This window comes from Rhincodon typus, chromosome 10, assembly GCF_021869965.1.
Source record: "Rhincodon typus isolate 14 chromosome 10, sRhiTyp1.1, whole genome shotgun sequence".
Lineage (NCBI taxonomy): Eukaryota > Metazoa > Chordata > Chondrichthyes > Orectolobiformes > Rhincodontidae > Rhincodon > Rhincodon typus.
In genome coordinates this window covers 7,499,546-7,523,434 of record NC_063341.1, presented here as the reverse complement: position 1 = coordinate 7,523,434, position 23,889 = coordinate 7,499,546, and the positions used below count along the sequence as shown (strand labels likewise).

General features: G+C 43.4%; 1 protein-coding gene across 1 annotated transcript in view; it reads right to left on the bottom strand.

Moving 5' to 3' along the window:
- The window catches only part of LOC109930284 (pappalysin-2), a 340,597-nt gene that overhangs the window by 84,289 nt on the left and 232,419 nt on the right, over window positions 1-23,889 (bottom strand). Inside the window, exons 17-19 of the mRNA XM_048602074.1 lie at window positions 23,233-23,401; window positions 13,226-13,358; window positions 3,519-3,628 (exon numbers count right to left, since the gene is read on the bottom strand). Coding sequence (XP_048458031.1) covers window positions 3,519-3,628; window positions 13,226-13,358; window positions 23,233-23,401 — 412 coding nt within the window. The remainder of the gene's footprint in view (window positions 1-3,518; window positions 3,629-13,225; window positions 13,359-23,232; window positions 23,402-23,889) is intronic.

Genomic DNA, 23,889 nt, shown 5'->3' with positions numbered 1-23,889 from the left:
GCTTGCTAATATAGTAGAGTGAAGAATATATGGAGCCATGAGGTTTGCAGGTTATTGAATGCAATTGTACTGCTGCTAATAGATCTCGGCATGGATGCCAAGTTTGATTTGCCGAATCGGTTCTGAACCTATCCCACTTAACACAGTGTGATTGGCACCCACATAATCAATTATAGAATCCCTACAGTGTGGAAGCAGGCCATTCAGCCCATCGAATCCACACTGACCCTCCAAAGAACATCCCACCCACACCCACCCTCCTACCCTATCCCTGTAACCCTGCATTTTCCATGGCTAATCCACCTAGGCTGCACATCTCTGGATACTAGGGGTAATTTAGAATGGCCAACCTCGTAGCCTGCACATCTTTGGACTGTGGGAGGAAACTAAAGCACCTGGAGAAAATTCATGCACATACGGGGAGAATGTATAATCTCAACACAGACACTTGCCCAAGGGTAGAATTGAACCCATTTGTTGGCGCTGTGAGGCAGCAGTGCTAACCACTGAGCCACCATGTCACCCCGATGGAGGCTGAGAATTGTGCAGTGGTCACTTATACCGATACTGTCATAGACAGTAATAATTGCCACAGGGAGATTGATAAGGGTGAGGTCATGTCGGCCTTTCCCTCTTTGTGGCTCCCTCACCGTTTGCTGTCTAACGGCCTGGTCTACCAGATATGTCCTATAGGAGTCAGCAGTTCAATCCGTAGCAGCATTACTGACTTATACTTGTTGATGGAATTTGACGTCCCCCACCCAGCTTCCATCATGCTTTGGCCACGCTCAATATTTCTTTCAAGTGATGTTCAACATGGATGGAGGTGCATCATTCATCAGCTGGCAATGGACAGGTAGATGACAACCAAGTGGGAATTTACTTGCCCACATTTAACCTGATCCCCTGGAGACTGGAGTCAATGTAGATGGCTCTCTCCTGTACACCACACTATCATCCCCTCTGCTGGGTGTGTTGTGAGATAATACATATCCAGGAATGTCTGGAACATTGGCTTTAAATTTTGACTACATTAGTTCATTGTGCAGCTCTCCCAATTCAAGACCAAGTCTCCAGATTCAGGAAAGAGGACATTGCAGGCTGGGATTTCTGTTATCTTTTCCAGTGATTTTATCAATAGCTGGATGGCCTAAGATTGCTTTTCGAATTTTCTGCAGTGGTTTGGTACAACTGAGTGTCCAGCTAGGTTAGTTCAGAATCGATCACATTGCTCAGCATCTGGAGACTATACTAGGTAAGGACAGGGCAAACGGCATTCATGAACCAGATTGGTTTTTACGACAGGCCAGTGGATTCACAATCACCATCACTGAGGCTAGCCTTTTCATTCCTTGATTAAATCAGTTTAATTTCCATCAATTGTTGGTGCTGGGATTTGAATCCTTGTGCCCACAGGATGAGCCCAGGTCTCTAGGTTACGAGTCCAGTCACAAACCCACCGGCTCAGCAAGCATGTCCACAACCAGATATGCACACCGATGGGAAAAACATATTACAGTTCTGAAGACCAGTCTGTGGACTTTCTCTCCACAGATGATGCTGAGTCTCACTGGCAATTTCTGTTCTTGATCCAGATCTTCAGCATCCACAGTTTGTCATTTCATATCATTGCATTAGTTCTCTTAGCTTTTATTTTGTGAGGAACCATGAAAAGTGCAGCAAACGCCACTTACTTTTACAGCAAAAAGCTCTACAAGGTGGACCAGAGATTCCCTTGTAGGTCTTGTACAAAATTGGCCCCCATAACTGTGATTTATAGCCTGGTGTTCCAGTAATTTATACTGCACTTCTTTGACATTCCAAACGTCAGGGCCCTACTATGCTACAGAAAGCAGCCGTTTCCTCGAGCCTGGGCTGTAAAAGATACAGTTACATGGGGGCCGGTCAGTCAGGTATTTTGTCTTTTGTAAACTAGCTCCAAATAGGTCCCAGAGTGCAGCCATCAATATCGTTTCCTCGCAGGCCTGTGGTTGCCAGCTCTGGTCGACTGCAGCCCTGGAGATTTTATCGTTTGACCTCCCATTTTCGATTCTCCCCTGGTTAATAAACCAGAGTTTTCAAAGAACGTGAACAAAATTTCTTTCAGCAGCCTCATGACAAGCAAGGGTGGGGGGTGGTAGGTAGCTAGGCAGGAATGTGGATTTCTCAGATCAGTCATGATTGTACTGACTGGTGGGTGAGCTCGAGAGACAGAATGTCCTACTCTTGCTCCTAACTCTTCTGTTCACTTGTCCATTGATTTGTCTCCTGCATTTCTTGCAGCAGCACCCTGGAAATCAATCACCTGGATTCTTGGAGACTCCAGGGTGTTCTTGCAGGATTGGCAAACCGTCACAATCCTGATGGTATCTCCTGTGCAACCATCATCAGGGAAACAAAAGAAATCAAACATCGTCAGATTTTTTAGAGCAGTAACCTCTTGCCGTGTTAGCGTTCCTCAGCTCAAATGTATTAGCTTGAGCAATTCTCAAGTCAAGCATTTTTACTAGAAGGTGGAGGAAGAGCGGTGCGGAGAAAGTCAGGCGGCAGTTGTCGGAAATCTGTGGGCTGTACAGGGAATGAAAGAGCAAGGGTGAAATGCGTGGCTGGCTTTCCTATTTGCAGAGGCTAAAACTTATTATTAAGTATTATCCAGATACAGCCAGCACTGCTGTTCTGCATTGTCAGACATCCTACAATGTAACACTACATAGCAACACTAATGTAACACTGCAAAGTATAGCTGTAGCAAGGCTAACAACTAATGATTCAAATCTTTCCAATGTGTAACTCATGATTCAATGTTGTTACTCCACTACTCTCAAGCAAGCAAGTGCTAGACTGGTAGATGCCACAAAAAATATGTCAAGAGATTAATTAAAATCAAGGAGATGGGAATCTCATTGCAGAATCATCACCCTATAGAATATGTTGTGTCTGTGTAACATTTCATTTCTCCTTATGTTGGACTTAAAAGAATCATAAACATTGGAAGGAAAAGCACTCGGCAAAAATATTCTATTTCTGTCACGCTTTAGTCTTGTTTATAGAAATGTACCCTTTAGGAGATCTGAACTTTGCAAGGGTTTCCACACATTTTCCTTCCCAGCGGGAGGTTATGTTTTCTGTTGTCATTCGATCTGTGCACATTTGGAATTGCCAAAAGGCAGCAAGCTGCAGCACTCACTATCAAGTTGGTCTTGTTTAGTTTTTAATCTTCTGCTACCAACTGTCACTGCCATAAAAATGCAAGGCGGAAAGGGAGAGCTCAAAGCCCACTCTAATGATTAAGAAGTTAGATAACGATTTTAAAAATCTAAAGCTGACTAAAGCAACCATGAAGCTGACAGGTTGCTGGTCAGTCGGATCGCTGATGACTTCCTGCTCTCACCTGGTCTGGACTAGGTGTGACTCCAGCCCCGCACCACATTGGCTCACCTGCATGCCCTTGGGCCAATCTCAGATGGACAACAAAAGCCCACAATTCTTCAGAATCGTTTCTCTGTTTGGATCCTCACCTGTACTTTGGGTGGCTCCATCCAGTGCTCCATGGTGTCTGCTGTTATGTTACTGGGCAAAACCACTGCATCGCTGGGCGGGATCAGACATGATGGAATACACTCTGAACCTGAAATAGCGGACCACATCGGTAAATTGGTATCATGTTGTTGACACCGATTTGCACAGCAGTTAAGGGTTTCAGTTCAACACTCGACTCACTATCAGACTCTTTGACTTCTTCACTCTTATCAATGCAATTTCACCGTAATTACTTTTTTTTAAAAACATCAACCTGTTTAGAGATGTTGTGTCACATCTCTAGAGTACTGGGCCTCCCAACCCAGACATAGGGACAGTACTACTGGACTACATTAGCCCTTTGCCATAGAGTCATGAGATACTAGGGATAATCTGGGACATTATGTACTGCTGAACCTTGTGGTGCATATCATTTAAAGAACTGTGAAGATGGCAAACAAGAGAGGTTCCTAAAAAACCTCTAACACAAGGCTACAGCAAACAAGGTCAGAAGTTTGCCAAGGGCAGAAAACTGGCAGGATGTGCCATGACCTACTTTTAAGCTCAGGGTATTTTTAAGACAGGTTCACAAATCCCGATGCAGAGTTCGTATAAAAATAAATAGAGAAATGGCAGAGAGAAATCAGTCAAAACATGACCTGGTGTCAACACAATGAAGTACAGGCTGCTCTGTAATCATGACCATTGTACTCAGGGTTGGAATCCATAAGGGGTCTGTGTGGTCCTTAGTAGTGCAGGTCTGATCAGCTTGTACTTTAGATTATAGTTCTAAAGACAGACCCGATCAAAATATTTAACTCCAACAGTCTAAAACATCTATTCACATTGTGGTATTATCTAGCTGGTAATGTAATCGCTAGGGATGCCTTGTGGCGCAGTGGGTAGTATCCCTGCCTCTGAGCCAAAAGCTATGGATTCAAGTCCCACTCCAGCACTTGATGGCCAAGCAAGGTGAGTTCATAATGTGTCCCGAAACAAGTTAATTATTAACTTGTAAATCCTTCCAATGTGCATTAATGACAGCCGGTAAGAGCAGGAATGATTCCTGGACAGTCTGGAAAGAAAATAGGGCTGTGTCATCGCTCTCCATAATTCCAACAAACAGGTAAAAGTGTATGTTGCCACAGCAACACTGACTCCTTGGGAGACCTGGTTGACTCAATTGGCCGAATGGCCAGTGTCAATCAGATTGGTGCCATCAGCAAGGGGTACAATCCCTATTGGGGATTTGGGACCTTGCAACAGCTTTGATGGGGGTCATGGGTAGAACCTACCTTCAGGCAGCAAACACAAGGAGGAAAAGAAAAATGCAATGCCTTCATTTCTGGATCTCCAAAGATCTACATATAATGAAATATTTGGTACCAAGTGAATCTATTAATCAATTTGTATTAAAAGTACCATATAGCATGTCAAAATAGCTACTGCACAGAAGCAGATCATTTGGCCAAACAGATCAAGGATGGTGTTTCAGTTATATGTATATATCCTCCCATCTCTTATCGCAAACTATGAATGACTTAGTCTCACGTCTGTCATTAGAAAAATACTGCAATCATGATTAAGGAAGAAGTAACTACATCTTTAGAAAATCATCATAAAACTCCATTCGCTCTGCTTCAAGGTATGAAAGGGAAATTTTGTTTGACAAATTTGCCCGGGTTCTCTGAAGATGTAATGCACAGGGTGGGTAAAGGGGAATCAGTGCATGAAGTGCGTGTTGATTGCCAAAGGTATCAATAAGGTGCCACATTAAAGGTTACTGCACAAGATAAAAGCTCATTTTGCTGGAAGTTCATATATTAGCACGGATAGAAAACTGACTAACTCCTATCTTCTCGTTTCCACAGAAAAGAAGCTTCAGCCTGTTCAGCCTCAAACCGCATTATTACTGACAGATAATTAATCACTCTTGTTGAATGCAATGTGCCTGCTCCAGATCTGCCCACTTCGAGGAAATATTTCACAGCACGAAAACGAGTTGTTCTATTGTATTCAAGGGTTATGAAGCGAGTTTATGCATTTTCTCCTTTAACATATGGCACACAACAATACTCAAACTGGTAGTTCAGAATGCGTCTTGTGTAAAGCACAATCTTGTGCAATGTTTTGTGTCTGTTCCAAGTGATCTGCTGAATTAATGTTTACATAGGCTGTGCTACAAGGATTTGCAAATTAGCTATTCTTATCTCTAATTCCTAGAAATTATGTTGCAAGTAGAACATTTCTTGGCAAACTAGCGAATTGTCTATGAGGATGTGACGACATATACAATGAACATTTTCTGTCAGTGCACTTATTTGTAGAAAGTTGACTGCTGGCATTTCAGGCGTGCGGACGCCACAGCTTACAGCTCCGCGAGTCTGCTAGAAAATGTTTACTTCTCAGCTTTCTGCTTATCCCTCATTGCTGAGTTCCAACTTGGGCCTCTCGCACATTCACAGTTTTTCTCGGTGCGCTGTTTCTTCGGCTGTCTGAACCCTAAAGTGCTGAAGCTCCCTGTGTGGACATCTTCGTTTTCTGTCCCATCACCCCTTAAAAACAACCTCTTCGATCAAGCTTTCGACCACTCATCCTGGAGTTTGTTTATGTGGCTTTATGTCGCACTATGCTCGATAACATTCTGGTGATATTTTACTGTATTTAAAGGAAGCATAGAAATACAAGTTGTTGCCGACGAAGGCAATGAGTCAGATTTAGTATACACTGCAGACGGCCTTTGCTGGTGTGAATGCTAACACAGTCAGTCAGAGGGGCATCGCCTTGGTCCAGTCCTATCCTGATAGTACACACTCACACACACATGTACAAAATCGGCCTCTGGATACTGATTGACGGCAGGAATCCAGACTGGTTTTCTCCTTCTCTCGTCTAACGAGGCTACAGGCACATTGTTGCAGGCTTGTTTCCACCCTGCCATAGTTAAACAAATTCAGCGCAGCCCTGCAGACAAACCTGAGACATACCGTGCCTGCACAGCTTAACTGTGAGTAAGTCACAGCTGTTAACCACTGCAAAGGAAAGGAGTTTCAAGTGATTTGAGTGTAATGCAAATGGAACTACTAGTGGATCAAAGAGACAAGGCTCCCAAGACAGAAGAAAAGAAATCACAGAATTGTTAGAGTATTGAAGGAGACCATTTCACCCATCATATCAGTACTGACTCTCTGGGCATTACAGCTCAGTTCCAATCTCCTGCCTTTTCTCCATAACCCTGCATGTTGTTTAAATAACCATTTAATGCTCTCTTGAATGCCTCAATTGAAGTTACTTTCAACCCTCATCTAGGCAGTGCATTCCAGAGCCTAACTACTCACTATGTTAATTCTCATCTCGCACTTGCAAAATACTTTACATCCGTGCCCTCTCGTTCTTGATCCTCTTACAAGTGGGAACAGTTTCTCCCTGTCTACTCTACCCAAGCTCCTCATAATTTTGAAAACCTCTACAGGTCTCCTCTGGGCCTTCTTCTCTCCCAACATCTCCAATTTAATTTCATAGCTGAAATTCCTCATCCTTGCATAAACATCTTCTGCATTGTCTCCAATGAATCACCTTTCTAAATTGTGGCACCTGGACATGCACACAACTCTCTAGTTAAAGTCTAATCTGTGTGCTGTGTAGGTTGTCCACAACCTCTCTACTCCATGTCCCTATTAAAGAAACTTAGAATACTTTATGCTTCATTAACAGCTTTTGCTACCTGTCTTGCCGCTTTTACTGACATTTGTACACGTACACCCAGGTCTGTCTGTTGCTGCATACCCTTTAGAATATTACCTTTCATTACATACTGTCTCTCCATGCTCTTTGGACTAAAGCATCAGCTCACACTTCTCTGCATTCAACTCCATCTGCCACCTCTCTGCCTACTCCACCAATTGGTCTGTAACCTTTTGAAGTTCTGCAGTGTCCTCTTCACAGTTTCCAAAGTTTTGCATTATCCACAAACTTTGAAATTGCCTGATCCAGATCATTTATACATATCAGGAAAAGCAAGGCTCTGAATTCTGACCCCTGTGGAATTCCGATAGAAATCGTCCTCCAGCCTGAAAAAAGCCGATTGACAGCTACTCTCTATTTCTCAATTACTCAACCTATTTTGTATCCACTTGCCACTTACCATTTTATTCCATGAGCAGAACGAGAAAAGTTTCAATGACAGCACGACACCCAGAAGTACATTTAATTTCTCCCCGAATTAAGTCCTTAAAGAATGGTAACTAAATTTTCGTCACTTGTCATAGAGTTGTACAGCACGGAAGCAAACCGTTCAGTCCAACTCATTCATGCCAACCAGATATCCTAAATCAATTATTCCCATCTGCCACCATTTGGCTCACATCCCTCTAAACCCTTCGTACGCCTGTACCTAACCAGATACCTTTTAAATGTTGTAATTGTACAAGCCTCCAACACTTCCTCTGGAAGCTCACTCCATTGACGCACCACCCTTTGCTTGAAAAATTTGCCCCTTTGGTCCCTTTTAAATCTTTCCCCTCTCACCTTAAACCTATGCCTTCTAGTTTTGGACTCCCCTACCCTGGGGAAGAGACCTTGACTATTCACCCAATCCATGTCTGTCATGATTTTATAAACCTCTATTAAAGTCACCCCACAGCCTCTGACGCTCCAGGGAAAATAGCCCCAGCCTATTCAGCCTCTCCCTGTAGCTCAAAGCCTCCAATCCTGGCAACATCTTTGTAAATCTTTTCTGCATCATCTCAAGTTCTTGTACTGCAAAGTGAGGTAGTATTAATTGAGAAGAAACTTTCCAAAGGCCTTCAGTGTTGCAGAAAGACTAAAGAACACGAGGTGATCTCCTTTACAGCAAAGCAGGTAAAGGAGAAATGCATTGGAGGTACTCAATATCATGAGGGTTTTGTCAGAGTCAACTGGTATGAAACTCCTCCCCAGTGAAGGGGTTAGGTTCGATAGCTGGGGTAGGTGTCCAAAAGAGAGTTTTAAGCTAAACTGACATAGGAATCAGGCAAGAAAAGCAAGTTGATATGGTCTGGAATGCAGTGCCTGAATGTGCAATGGAATCTGAATTGACAACAACATGTAAAGGGAATTAGAGAAACAATAGCAAGCGAGAAATGTGTGTGGAAATGCAGGGTCCTGGAACTACAGGACAGGTCTTTCAAAGGGCCAGCACAAGCAATATGGGCCAAACAGCCACACCTCTACCTTTTAAACTTCTCTGATTAATGCCTTTGAAATGAATAACGATGAAGTCACTGGCACTTCCGTTCATTTTTATTTTAAGTACAAACATTATTTCTCAGTGACTGGCACCAAAGTCCACCCATTCAGTTCATCAGGCAGGAAATCACACGCGAGAAAAATATATGGTGTAAGGAGGTTGTGAGGCACGCTAAAAACAATAATACTTAGGAATGATAAAGATCAACACAAGCCCTTTTAAAAACATCTGCTACTTACCACACCAAATAAAATAAGAATGTGGACATTTAGAGGACTACGGATATAATCTTACTCAAAGTCTGTTTTAAATAAACTGTTTGAGGTAGTTTGTGTGTTTAACTTTCTCTGCGGTTTATTGCAGTTGTTAGTTTGTTTAAAGTAAGAGGGTTAAGAGCTGACTTTTTTACCTGACTGCATTAAACAGTGAAGTCCCAGAATGTTATGGTACTCATTATAAACCACACAGTGATAATGACCTGTTGCGTGAATACTGAACAGGGGTTTATGGCTTGCACACAGTATGCAGCTTGCCAGATGTAAGTCAACATCCAGGAGCATGTCAGCTAACTCCTACCACAGTGAGAACTGAACAGCCTGCCAGTCAATATCCAGATCAGGATCAATCAACAAATTAGCCTAGGACAAAATTCACGTGGAAAAGTGACATCTGCACTGTTAGGAAAATAATACTTTATTTTAAAAAAAAAATGCCTAATAGAAAGAGCAGACACATGGCAAATGAAACTGAATGCATAGAAGTGTTAAGTGATAGATTTTAGATCCGAGTTTCAGTATGAGGCAAAATAAACTAAATACTGCTATTGTAAAGAGATTGCAGAAACAAGGGTGATTCGGAGGGAAGGGGCTGACATTCATCTATTATATCTTTGAATATGGCAAGACAAGTTAATACGTACCACTGTAAAAAACGTGTTCAGAGTCCTCAGCTTTTCAAACAGAGGCACAGATAATGCAAGCAAAAAGCTTGGGCTAAACCTTTAGAAACCACTGATTAGGCCTCAAGCAGCTGTGTTATTGAATCTAAGAGACTTTGACCTTCTATCTTGGTGAAGGAGATTTGCTGGGCCACTACCAGGGATTGAAGTGACACGCATTGACTGGAGAAGTTAAAACTGCCATCCTTCTCTCAGAGCAAGTCTAGAGGGACTTTGATGGAAGTGCCGCTAATTTTCATTGATTAAATTGTGATAAACCGCTTTCAGTGGCAAGAAGGTCGGTACAAGTCGACAGATTTAAGGGATATCATTAATTAACAAAATCTATGGATCTCAGATTTTAAATAAATAATGACTACTATCAGTTGTAGTCTGGAGAGGACATTCCAAACAATTACCGTGCTCTATGTTAATGATCTGGATTGAAAGGTGAGTGAAAACAAATTCAATCATAACTTTCTAAGTGGGAATTGGAAAAATACTTGATAGGCAAAAATCTGCAAGGTCACGGGGAAAGAGCAGAAAAGTCAAATTAGGCAGAATGGAGCCAAATGGCTTTGCCTGTTCTCTATGACTTCGCGATGACCTAAAATTAAAAGAACTAAACAAATTGGTCCAACGTGTAGGGAGTGGTTTACACACCAAATGACTGCTTGTTCGGACATAAGGATTTCACATTGGACTTTGAAATGGGGATAACTTAAGGCCGGGATGTTCCCTGCTTTGACCAAGTGTGGGGTAGGTGCCTTTAATAATGAGTTAACCCCACCAACCCCACCAACAGGAAAGCCCACCAGATCAAATACCAAGCTGGTACTCAGGTGACCTGTGGCAAGCTTCTTGGCGAATCAGGGACAATGATATCTGAAGAAGGGTCTAGGCCCGAAACGTCAGCCTTCCCGCTCCTCTGATGCTGCTTGGCCTGCTGTGTTCATTCAGCTCTACACCTTGTTATCAATGATATCCTGCCCTGCCAGAGACTATCATTTAAGGGCCTTCATTGATGGCAAGCTGGGAAGGTCTTCGATGGGCATGGACTTCAGAGATACTGGGAACAGGGGGGATATTTGGTCGGCGCCAACCGTCCTGATTATTTGCCCTCCTGTGTGCTTTCATCAAAGGTGAAAAGTCCAGCCCTTGCTTCACAGTCATAGGTATCTTCCAACACAGTTCCTCAGTTCTGAGGAAGGGTCACCGGACCCGAAATGTTAACTCTGTTTTCTCCTTCACAGATACTGCCAGACCTGCTGAGCTTTTCCAGCAACTTTGTTTTTGTATCTTCTAACACAATTCGATAATGCAAAATATCTTAGAAAGCGACATGCTTTCCCAGGTTTCTAGCAGCCAAACATGGATGAAGTCATAATGAATACCTGTATGGGAGCTACAAGTCCGTATCCTTTGGTATTGATTCAATCCAGGGAGTAAATCACAAAAATATAATCTATGAGCACAATGAAGGTGGCAACACACAGATGGATGACAGAACTGTTTGGGGTTCATCCAAGAAGAAATCTGCTGACACAACTTAGGAATGTACTTCAGGTTACTTTAAGAGTCAACCGGAAACGTAATAAAGATAAATGTGTATTTGAAGACACTAAGCCAATCTCTGTTGGTGATATAATTGTTAGAGATTTAGCTGATATGCATTTGCCATATCTAGAGAACAAAAGGGACATAGGGTACAATTTTCCCTTTTTTAAAAGAAAATTTTGGGTGTGACTACATTAGCTGATAATTGAAATGCTGTCCCCATCAATGTGTTAACTGACTCAATTGCCTGCCAATCAGCTTATTAAGAGCTGATTGGTGAATGAGGCTGATTTTCTCAGCGTATCACAGCCCTTGACACTGGTGACTTGTGTCCATAGAAACTGCTGGCCAATCAGATCCCAGCCAATTCTGGGTCCGAAAGCCCATCGGTTGAGGCCTACACCTCAGAGAATGGATTATCCCCACCGACCCCTATTGATCATTCCGTCCTGAAACCAGATTCCAAAAGTACAGCCTCCTACCATCATCCTGACCAAAATCAACAAACACACCATCAATCTCAGGGTTTCTGCCAGCTAATGACTTAATCTGCCAAGCCCTTAAAAGAGGGCTTTAACAAGCCTACTTCCCAACTGAGACAGCAGAAACCATTAATACAGTTGAGATTTATCGGAATATGGCTCAATTCTGTTTTCATAGAGGGTAAGTTTAGTTTTGTGTGATTTTGCAAAATGGACAACGACAACATGGCCACTGGTGACACATCTCCCTTAATCCAGTTTATTTCCATCTCCCACTTCAACAACACCCCACCTCCCCAATCCCTACCACCATCCCGACAATGGAGCAGATATTTCTGATTCTCTTCCTTATTGAGGTGGTAGCCCATCCAAGTGGATATTTCCCATTGTCTGGCTGTTAGCCTTTTTCTGTTAGCTTCCGTGAGCAGGTCACAAGACTCAAAGTGCAAGCTTCTGCCACTATCTTGAGTAAATAGCTGCTTCGTGGGTAAGTCTTGAGTGTGATACCTGCAACCTACATTGGCTCTACGGTACAGCCTGGAATATCATGGGTTGATCTGCACAGCATCGTGATCAGTCACAGATATTTCAGTGGGAACAAACATAATCATGAGCCATAAAGAAAATTAATTAACTCACCTCTTTCAGGTTGGCACAATCTACTCTCTACCCAGCACTTCAGCAATGGGCAAACTGTGACTGAAGTAACTTGCATGAATACTCTAATTTTCTACAGCCATGAGGCTTTTTCACTGCAGAAAATAACACTTGCACTGTTGTGTCAAAAAGGAGCTGTTTTATATTTATTTTCTGGTTGAAAATCAACATGCAAATTACAATCCTATCCTTTCTCTCAGCTTATCCACTTTCCTTAAGGAAGACTGCGAAAAGGATCATGTTTGGTACGCAGCCTGTCATGACCTCCTGACTTATCTTTGCTCCTGCCTTTGGAGCTTTTCAACTAATGAAGAAGGCTGAGCTGAAAGGCACCAGACAGTAGCCAGTGGTGAGAGATGTTGTCCTGTGAAAGACAGCTCAAGGCTCCTCCACAAGTAACAGTGCCAACAGTCACAATCCACTCGCAGGAATTTTCAGTGTCTGTGCTTCAGCCTCACTCTCCACATGCTTGACACAAAGATCAATGACTATCCCATCTGCCTTGGCTTTGGATGTCATGGCCACTTCCCAACGGAAACACTGACACAATGTTTAATAAGGGTATTCTTTCCTAAGGCAAAGTGCCAGCACTTACCTCCAGAGTATGAGCAGCATTTTCAATTGCATTAGCCTTTCATTTACATTGCTGCAGGCTGAGTGCTTGACGGTAGCATACTCCTTGGAACTCGGTTTCATAGCAATTCCCTTCCAAATGTCACATTTGGAAGTCAATTCAAAGTTTTTAGTGAACACTTTATGTCTAAATAGCTTTGTACAACTGCAAGACTGACTGGACCCAAGTCAACTGAAAAGATTTATAGACACTATTTATGTATCTTTCAGTACCTATTGCATGGCCATCCGCGCATATATATTCCACCAAGTTCAGCTCAGGAGGTGGTAGGCAATCCCCATGCACCTGCTCGCAGAGTGTAAAGTCTTCTGTCCAACTGCCATCTTTAGTACAACGGATGGGTTCCTACAGAAATGCAAATACATCAGAGCTAGAGTTACAGAAATAATAGACAGGGATTGGAGACATTAACAAATTTAAACTGGGGAAAAAAAATCATCATACTTATGGTGATGTACTTGTAATTCAATGAATGGGCCAAATGGAAGATATGCTGGGATTTTATTCTGATGGTAGGATGTCCAGTACAAGCTTCACTCTAGGTCTAGCAGACCTACTGTAGCAAAGGCAGAACAAGACTATATGGTTGAATGGGACCCAGTTGGCTTCCAAAAACAAGGCTGTCTTTTTTGTTGATTGAAAGTAGTTTAGCAAATGTTATGTTCTCCTGAAAGAGAATGTCAGCCTTATGTAATGGAATTTTTTTTTAGATTAAGTGTGCTCAGGTTACAAACAAACTTTGCAGATAAGCTAAATAAAAACCGAAAGAACTGCGGATGCTGTAAATCAGGAACAAAAAGAGAAGTTGCTGGAAAAGCTCAGGTAAGCTATTGAATACATGGTTTCGCTGAACTGCTCAAATACAGAATAAAACACCCCAATTCACTGTTCAAGCAATCATTCCAAGGTCAGGTACAGTTTGTGGTAGGTGAAAGGTAGGGTTTCCTATCAGGATTTGAAAGTCAGTCACAGAATTGTTTAAGTCCAGAGTAAAGCTCACTGCACAGTCCCAAAGCTGTGCATTGTCCCAACCTCTGAATTTTGTGCTACAAATCCAGGATCTTCAAGATCAGAGTCAAGACCCGTTCCCCCCAAACTCATTTCCCTTTCAATCCTACCGTTCAGTAACTGAACTAATGGCATGTCCATTGGGTCACAAACAACTAGGGGAAACAGAAAGCTTTACTGGCCTGAGCGTAACATGACCAAAAATGAATATCTGTTTCATGAGTGGGATTACACTCCCCCACAGCCTGAAAGGTCTATTTATAAAAATCCCAGCAGCTCCCCCACCTCCACCAGACAGGTAATGTGAAGGGCGTCTTCATAATATTTACTTTAACCTGTTTAATATATCATTTGTAGAGGCAAGATTAACTTGAAGTCCTTTGGTTGAACTATCACTGCATAGATTGTTTTGTATTTGCACTTGTCTTTGTAATTGCAGTATGTGCTCAGAGCCATTAATTGGACAACGTCTCCACAGGAAGACACCTTTAATATGCTCCATTGCACCCCTTCTTGACACTGCAAGTCCAGAATACAAGTGACTAGACTCAAGAGAATGTGTGCTACAGAGGTAAGGGAGAACTTATGTGCAACAAATGGCCTGCATGGATCAGATGGCAGAACTGGCACCAGTTCCTCTGAGGTATCGACTTTAAGGACATGATGTTCGACCTGAAGTCTGCAATGTGTTCAGGGCTAGGTGCATCATACATCAGGACTGGAATCACAGAGGTTGCTTGTAAACGAAAGGCACTTGCACCAACAAATACGCCGACATGGAAAACTTGCCTAATCTTACGGATCTTGATTGGATACCAGTGACACAGCAGATTGACCCTTAAGTTATTGAGTCACTGCACTCGGACAGTGCTTACACAACTGCTGTGAGAAACAGGTTTGTCATTGTGACACTGGAAAAACTGGTGCAGTGTTTCATAAGGGAGTGGTCTCACAGCTTTTAAGCATAGGTTTAAAAGAATAGTTTCAAGTCTAGCCTGTTTCTTTAAGATTCACTTCTCCCAAAAGGCAAATCAGTTCATGCTGTCGCTGAGGTAAACCACACAGTAGTTGGGTTTCTATTGCCGATCGATTTCGAGCCACTCATTCGTAGCTGGGTTTATTTATCAATCATTCAGGAGTGTTTTACATCTCTAACAATAAACAGAGTTTGGAATATGATGGGCACATGTTAAACATTTCACTCAGTGCATCTTGCTCCCTTTAAAATAACAAACATATCTCGCACTCTGCCTGTTCTCTCTGCATCTTGTTCCACCCTCTTCATTTGACAAGGAGACCTGGCCTAAGATCTGGAAGCCTCACCCTGGTGCAGCAGGCAGAAACAATCTTCAGCAGCTAGACAGGAAGCCTGGTTTTGGACCAAAGTGGGAGACTTTTACTCTCACATGGCTTTGCCATACCTAAGCTAGGAGATATCTGTGCAGTCACAAGGGGGCCTGATGTAGGACTCACTGCTCCAAGACCCAGCACAGATGTCTTTGTACTTTGGTGACCTACAGCTCGCCAAAGGGAATGAAGCATCAGACCCTGCAGCACGGCTTCCCAAATGGGGCCAGGACCCTAAAAAGGGTTACGAGGTGAAATTTGGGCATCATAACCTCCAAGGCAGCAGACTCCTCACCCCACAACACCACCCCTTGCCTGTTCTAATAGGCCTTCTACCTCGCTCCCTCACCCCCATTCATGTCCCCGCTGCTCAGCAAGGAGATCACAACAGTGTTCAAACCTGGAAAAGGGGGTCACAGTTGGAAAAGGTTTGGGAAGCACTGTCCTTCGGCTGCAGTAAAGAACAGCTCAGAACACGACCTCCACAGAATAAATCCAAGATGGCAATCCATCTTCAAGCTGGGACTAAAATATATAACTTTAGGTGCACAATTAGCATGTGCCTTGTTATCTTACTGACCGTGAGGGCTTGCAACAGACACAAATGAACTGAAACAAAACTCTGGAAATGGGTTCCCAGCGACATCTGTGTCTGGCGCATATTCATGGAGGTGGTGGCGGGAGGTGGGTTTGTGCCTGGTACAAGACCAGGCAGTATCGACAGTAACTGCATTGGTGCAGTGGGCCCGAAGCGGCCTCGTGGTGGCAGCAGAGTTGATTTTGAGCCGGTGCAGTACCCAGAGGTTTCGGTGGTGTCTGCATTGGCAAGGTGCATCGAGAACTCAGTGGTGAGGGCAAGACGGTGCTGAAGAGTGGCAATTTACATTCCAGCAGTGGCGACACAGTGAAGGGGACTGGTGTCTGGCCACCAGGCCCGTGGTCCATGGCGGTGCACTTAACAAGAAGGACTGTAAAGTTGAACACTTTTTCTTTACTCCTTCATTTTCCTGCCTTTGTATTCTATGTTTTGATTTATTTTTCTCTGTTTTAAGACGGCGCTGGAGAGTGGAGACACTCTGCAATACTTTTCAATATTTTCTAACTAAATACAAGTGTCAATAAATAAATCAAATCAAATGATGGCCCTCAGCATAGAGAGACTTTGGTCGAGCCTCAGACACGCGTATCTTCCTTGAGACCCTTTAGGATCAAGCTACAAGCCACTCAGTTGCTGTACACTGTCTGATCAACTGGCTCATTCTATGGGAGCCCTGCCTGGGATGCAGTGTCCAAATGGCAATCACTGTATCCAAAATGAAATCCAATGGTTTCAATTTTGCGAACACTGGAAGGTATCCTGCACTGAGCATTATGAGTACACGATGTTCCTTTGCAACTGTCTTCCAATAGTGTATTTTTAACACAAGAAAGAAATGTAAAACCACACATACATACACAGTCTCCACCAACTTACTGAAAACCGCCAACGTGCTGAATTTTATCTCGACAACATGTTGTGAGTGCCCAACATGAGTTATTGTTTCTGTCCCCAGTTTTATCATTTAGAGTTCAATGCGTCCAGAAAGACAGTGTGCCTTCCAGATCACTAGTAAATGTGTGCTAAAAAACAGTGGGCTTCATAACAGTAACGACAACAACAGTGGCACCAAAGAAGCAAAAAATGTCCCAAGACACTTTGCAGGAACGTGATCAGACAAAATCTGACACCAAAGCTATACACTTGGACCGGTGGCCAAAACCTGATCAGAGACGTAGGTTTTAAGGAGTTTTCTAGAGGGAAATGTAGAGAGGTAGGGATTAGAGGGGGAATTGAAGAGCTTTAGATATGGGAACCTGAAGGCATGGCTGCCACTGGTGGAGTGACGGGAATCATGAATATGGGAGAAACCCAAATCAGAATCGCAGGGAGGTCTTGGAGGCCATGGGGCTTGAGGAACTTACAGAGATCAGGAGAGAAAAGTTGGAGGACTGCTTTGAAAACAAGGATGAGAACTGTAAAAATCAGTGATACTGTGGACCGGGAGTCAACACAAGCACAGGGATAATGGGTGGAAGGATCTTTAAGTAAGTAAAGTACGACAGAGAGGGGTATGCAAGGGAAGATACAATGGTTGAAGGAATAGCCCCTGATACTGAATGAGAACCCGGTGGTTGCCCAGAGATCCTGAGGATGCAAAAATGATAGAAAACTTGAGACTAGAGGGTAGAGTCAGAGATGGTGAGAAGAGGAGGGATTTGAATTTAAGAACAAGAAATCAAATGGGGAGGGGATGATAATTGCTAGACAATTAATCCTGAAACTCAGTGAACGTTCTGGGGACTTGGCATGAATCCTGCCATGGCAGAAGATGGAATTTGATTCAATTAAAAAAATCTGGAATTAAGAATGTACTGGTAACCATGAAACCATTGTCAATTGTTGGAAGAATCCATCTGGCTCACTAATGTCTTTACAAGAAGGAAATCTGCCATCCTCACATGGTCTGGCCTACATATGATTCTCGAACCAAAGCAATGTAGTTGACTCTCATTTGCCCACTGAAGTGGCCTAGAAAGCCACTCAGTTGTACCAATCGCTACAAAGTCTCAACAAAGAAATAAAACCAGAGGGATCACTTGGCATCGACCTAGGCACCGGAAAAGACAATGGCAGAAACAATCCTGTTGACCCAACAAGGTCCTCCTCACTAACTTCTGGGGGCCAGTGCCAAAATTAGGAGAGCTGTTTTACAGACTAGTCAAGCAACAGCCTGACATAGTCATACTCACGGAATCATACCTTACAGACAATGTCCCAGACACCACCATCACCATCTCTGGATATGTCCTGTCCCACCGGCAGGGCAGACCCAGCAGAAGTGGTGGCACAGCGGTTAACAGTCGGTAAGAAGTTGTCTTGGCAACACTGACTCCGGACCTCATGAAGTCTCATGGCTTCAGATTAAACATGATCAAGGAAACCTCCTGCTGATTACCACATACTGTCCTCCCTCAGCTGGTGAATTGGTACTCGTCCATGTTGAACAACACTTAGAGGAGGCACTGGGGATGGCAAGGGCATAAAACGTAGTCTGGGTGGGGGATTTCAATGTCTACCACCAACGTGGCTCAGCAGCGGTACTACTGATTGAGCTGGTCGGGTCCTAAAGGACATAGCTGCTAGACTGGGTCTGCGGCAGGTGATGAGGGAACCAAAAAGAGGGAAAAACATGTTTGACCTCATCCTTACCAATCTGCCAGCTGCAGTTGCATCTGTCCATGACAGTATCAATAACAGAAACCACCACACAGTCCTCGTGGAAACAAAGGTCCACCTTCACATTGAGAATAACCTCCATCGTGTTGTGTGGCAATATCACCGTACTACATGCGACAGACTTTGCACAGATCTAGCAACTCAAGACTGAGCATCAATGAGGTGCTGTGGGCCATCAACTGCAGCAGAATTGTACTCCAGCACAATTTGTAACCTCATTGCCTGGCATATCTCCCACTCAATCATTACCATCAAGCCAGGGTATCAACCCTGGTTCAATGGAGAGTGCTGGAGGACATGCCAGGAGCAGCACCAAGCATACCTTATAAAGAGGTGGCCAAGGTGGTGAAGCTACCAAACAAGACTACTTACACGCTAAAACAGCATAAGCAGCAAGTGATAGACAGAGCTAAATGATCCCATAACCAACAGATCAGATCTAAGCTCTGCAGTCCTGCCACATCCAGTTGTGAATGGTGGTGGAAAAATAAACAATTCACTGAAGGAGAAGGCTTCACATATATCCCTATCCCCAATGATGGAAGAGCCCAGCACATCAATGCAAAAGATAAGGCTGAAGCTTTCACAGCAATCTTCAGCCAGAAGTGCCAAGTGGATGATCCATCTCAGGCTCATTCAGTGGACCCCAGTATCACAGATACCAGTCTTCAGCCAATTTGATTCACTCCTCGTGATATTAAGAAAAGGAGGGAAGCGCTGGATACTGCGAAGGCTAAGGGGCCTGACAACATGCCAGCAATAGTACTGAAGACTTGTGCTCCATAACTTGCTACTTTCCTAGCCAAGTTGTTCCACTACAGCTAAAACATTGGCATATAATTGGCAGAAAATTGCTCAGGTATGTCCTGTTCCACAAAAATCTGACAAATCCAATCCAGCCAATTACTGCCCCATCAGCCAGCTCTCGATCATCAGTAAAGTGATGGAAGGTATCCTCGACAGTGCTATCAAGCAGCACCTGCTCAACAATAACCTGCTCAGTGACGCCTAGTTTGGGTTCCGCCAGGGCCACTCAGCTCCTGACCTCATTACAGCTTTAGTTCAAACATGGATAAAACAGCTGAATTCCTGAGGTGAAGTGAGAGTGACAGTTCTTGACACCAAGATCATATTCAACCAATTGTGGCATTAAGGAGCCCGAGCAAAACTGGAATCAATGGGTGTTAGGGGGCAAACTCTCTGGTGGTTGTAGCCATACCTGAAACATAGGAAGATGGTCGTGGTTGTTGGACCACTCCATCCATCACCAATGTTCAGTAGCAGCAGTGTGTACTATGTACAAGATGCACTACAGAAATTCACCTTAAACAGCACCTTCCAAACTTGAATGACAAGGGCCACAGATACATGGGAACACCACCCTCTGCAAGTTCTCCTCCATGCCACTCACCATGCTGACTTGGAAATATATCACCGTTCCTTCAGTGTCACTGGGTCAAAATCCAGGAATTCCCTCCCTAAGGGCATTGCGGGTCAACCTATAGCACATGGTCTGCAGCAGTTCAAGAAGAAAGTTCACCCACACTTTCTCAAGGCCAGTCAGGAACAGGAAATAAATGCTGGCCAGTCAGAGCTGCCCACATCCCATGAATGAATAAAAATAGTAAAAGTACCATGTGGATTTTGTGGGATTCAGAAACTTGATGCAACAGTGGTTAGCACTGCAGCCTCACAGTGCTAGGAACCCGGGTTCAATTCCACCCTCGGGCGACTGTCTGTGTGGAGTTTGCACATTCTCCCCGTGTCTGTGTGGGTTTCCTCCGGGTGCTCCGGTTTCCTCCCACAGTCCAAAGATGCGCAGGTTAAGTGGATTGGCCATGCTAAATTGCCCGTTGTGTTCAGGGATATGTAGATTAGGTGGGTTATAGGGGGATGGGTCTGGGTGGAATGTCTGAGGGTTGGTGTGGGCTTGTTGGGCCAAAGGGCCTGTTTCCACACTGTAGGGATTCTATGATCTATGAACCTGACCTTGGCGAGCCTATGTGCAGAAGGACCATGGCAGTGTGGGTGAGGTATTGTTTGTACAGGGTGCAAATGGGAAACAATCAAAGCAACATTGATAAACTCAGTCATTCTCCTGCTCAACAAAGGGGGAAGAAACCTCCATAAGTTTATAAAGCTGCAGTCAGAGGAAGCCAGTAAAGCTTTCTTTATAACCTTCTGACCATCCCAACAAGCATTGATAGCTCAGTCCATTACGACTCAACAAAGGCCATTTACCTGGTAGCTTAGCTCGAGTCCTGCCATTCAGTAGCTGCTACCAATAATAAAAGATCCAGCACAAGTCAAGAAACATTCTGACAACTTGCATGTGGCAGAAGTCAAACTAACTGATCTATAATTTCCCGCTGTCTGCCAACCTCCCTTTGTGAATAAAAGATTTCTATCTGCTACTGCCAACCTGGTGGAACCTTTTTTGAATCTACTGAATTTTTGAACATCAACGCCTAAACATCTGCAACCTCTTTCAAGGTCCTCAGAAAGAATCTATCAGTCAATCAGTTTGCTCAGAATCACGGCCCTAGTGATTGTAATTTTATCAAGTTCCTCTCTTCCCCCAACCTCTTGATTTATAGCTATTACTGATTTTTTGTTATTCTCAACAGTGAAGATTAAAGCAAACTATTTATTCATTTCTTCTGTCTTTTCCTTGTTATCTCCATTAACTCCATTTTCTCCCTCACTCTCCATGGACCAGAACTCACTTTATGCATTCTTTTTCCTCTATAAATACCTGCAGAAATTCTTGCTATGCATTTTTATATTCTGAGTTAGCTCCCTCTCTTATTCTAATTTCTTCCTCCAGATTAATGTCTGAGTCATTCCCTAGTATTATTTGTGATTGGTCCAATCATCTTCACACAATTATTTGCTTTATCCTTAAGCTTGAAGTCTTCATTAACTTCTTCAGTCAACCCGGATAGTGAGTCCTCCCTTCAGACCTTCGGAATATATTGTCCTGAATGTTCTGACATCGCCCTGTCATTGTTTCCCATTGCTTCTCCTCTACTGATCGATCAATGATCTGTGATTGATCAATGATTAAGAGAGCTACCCCTACTGAACTTCCTAATCTTACTGAAAGTCTGATAACCACTCAATATTACGGACCTAATCTTTGTCCGCCTGCAGCCATATCATTCGTAATGGCTGCAGGATCCCGTCGACTTCCTTCAATGTACACTATCAACTTGTTTAGTTTGCTATGAAGGTGTTCAGATATGGAGCATCTCCTTGTATCTTTCTGTTAACTTTATAGCATCGACCCTTGCTTGCGAATATATTCGTCAATTCTTTTTCTCTCTGTCCATCCTGCCATTCTCTGTCTCTAATTCTCCATACTACTACTTTTCTCTCTGACTTGGCTTGACTTCTTGATTTGCTACATTTATGCAATTAAAGCTATCTCTGCTTTGCTACTTCAATAATTTGTGAGAACACTGGCCCCAGCATTCGTGCAGACCATCCAATAGTACAGGCCCCACTTTGCCCAGTTTTGATGCCAGTGCCACCTCTCCCACACCACACTTCTCCTTTTAACTTACTGCGAACCATCCTGTAATTGGGCCTGACCCTACTAAATTCTGGTTCAGAGGCTGCTGTGTTAACAATGAGCCAGATGAAACGATGAGGTGGTTACTTAGCATTCTCAAGCATAAGAGACACTTCCAACAGCCTTCAATGTTGAGTGGCCAACAAATGATTCCACAACTTGGATCATTAGAACAGATCATTACTGGGTTTCTGTTTGTACGAACGAGCTGTGCTTAAATGAGTTGCTGTGTTCCTCTTAAATTACAATACTGACTACAATACAGAAGTACTTAATTGGCTGTGAAGTGCCTTCTGATGTTCACCGGCATAAAAGATGCAAAAGAAATGCCTTCTTTCAGTGGAGTTAAAGTCAATTAGATTGATCCCCGATAATCACAGAATTGGTATTTTACTGCAGTTGGCACTGCCATTTTACTGCAAATCTAACTTGCAAGAATTTTAATTGAGTGTAAATACTTTCCAAATGAGATCTAATGCCTATGCTGTTATTTCCATTCTAGCAGTTGCCATTAACAGCCCAATTCAATGTCAACTATATTAGCTCCCTCTCTTCCTCTATGATTCATACACACAACTTGAGGAATCATGATTTGCTTGAAGCCTTCTTTTAAAGTAAATTAATTTTAAATCTTGTTGTATGATCACGAATACTGGAGATTGTACTTTGAAACTAGGTCCTCGTTATAAGTGCTCACAGGAATAATGTGCAAATAATCGAAATTAAGTATCGTAACTAAGTAATCGTTATCGTTCAAATTTAGTTTCCACCATAAGCCACGAAATTGGTATGCTCCCTTAGAATTGACAGCTGGCAGACAATCAATGTAAAACTGAGCCAAGTGTGGTCCTTCAAGGAATGCTAAATAAACATTGAAATAAAGCAAAGAACTGCAGATGCTGGAAATCCAAAACAAAAGCAAAAACAGCTGGAGAAACTCAGCATGTCTGGCAGCACCTGTGGAGAGAGAGCAGAGTCAACAATGGGGTTCACTGACCCTTCTTCAGTCTCACCTTTTCAGTGCGGTCATAGCAGTGAATAATGCAGAGGCTGTCGAACTCAAAACCATTGGTACAGTTGTACATTCCCTCGAAGACCGGAGGAGGGGGATCACACAACACTGGGTCACACCCTCCTTCCTCCCAATGTCCACCTTCCAAACACTGCAGCTTCAGCAACTTTCTGTGAACAAAAATGGACTGTAAATCCGACAACAATAAAGGCGCGAGACGTAACTCAGACACTTTGTAAAACTGAGAACTACTCCAAATTACTTAATCACTGTTTATATTCTAGAGAATTGCTTGTTACTGTTTCAGATATTCTGCCCAACAGAGTTGTTCACCAACACTTACACACTGTAACTCAGTCAAATAGTGCATTGAGATATCAAGGTATAGAGCTGGATGAACACAGCAGGCCAAGCAGCATCAGAGGAGCAGGAAAGCTGACGTTTCAGGCCTAGACCCTTCTTCAGAAATGGGGGAGGGGAAGGGGGTTCTGAAACAAATAGGGAGAGAGGGGGAGGTGGATAGAAGATGGATAAAGGAGAAGACAGGTGGAGAGGAGACAGACAGGTCGAAGAGGCGGGGATGGAGCCAGTAAAGGTGAGTGTAGGTGGGGAGTTAGGGAGGGGATAGGTCAGTCCAGGGATGACGGACAGGTCAAGG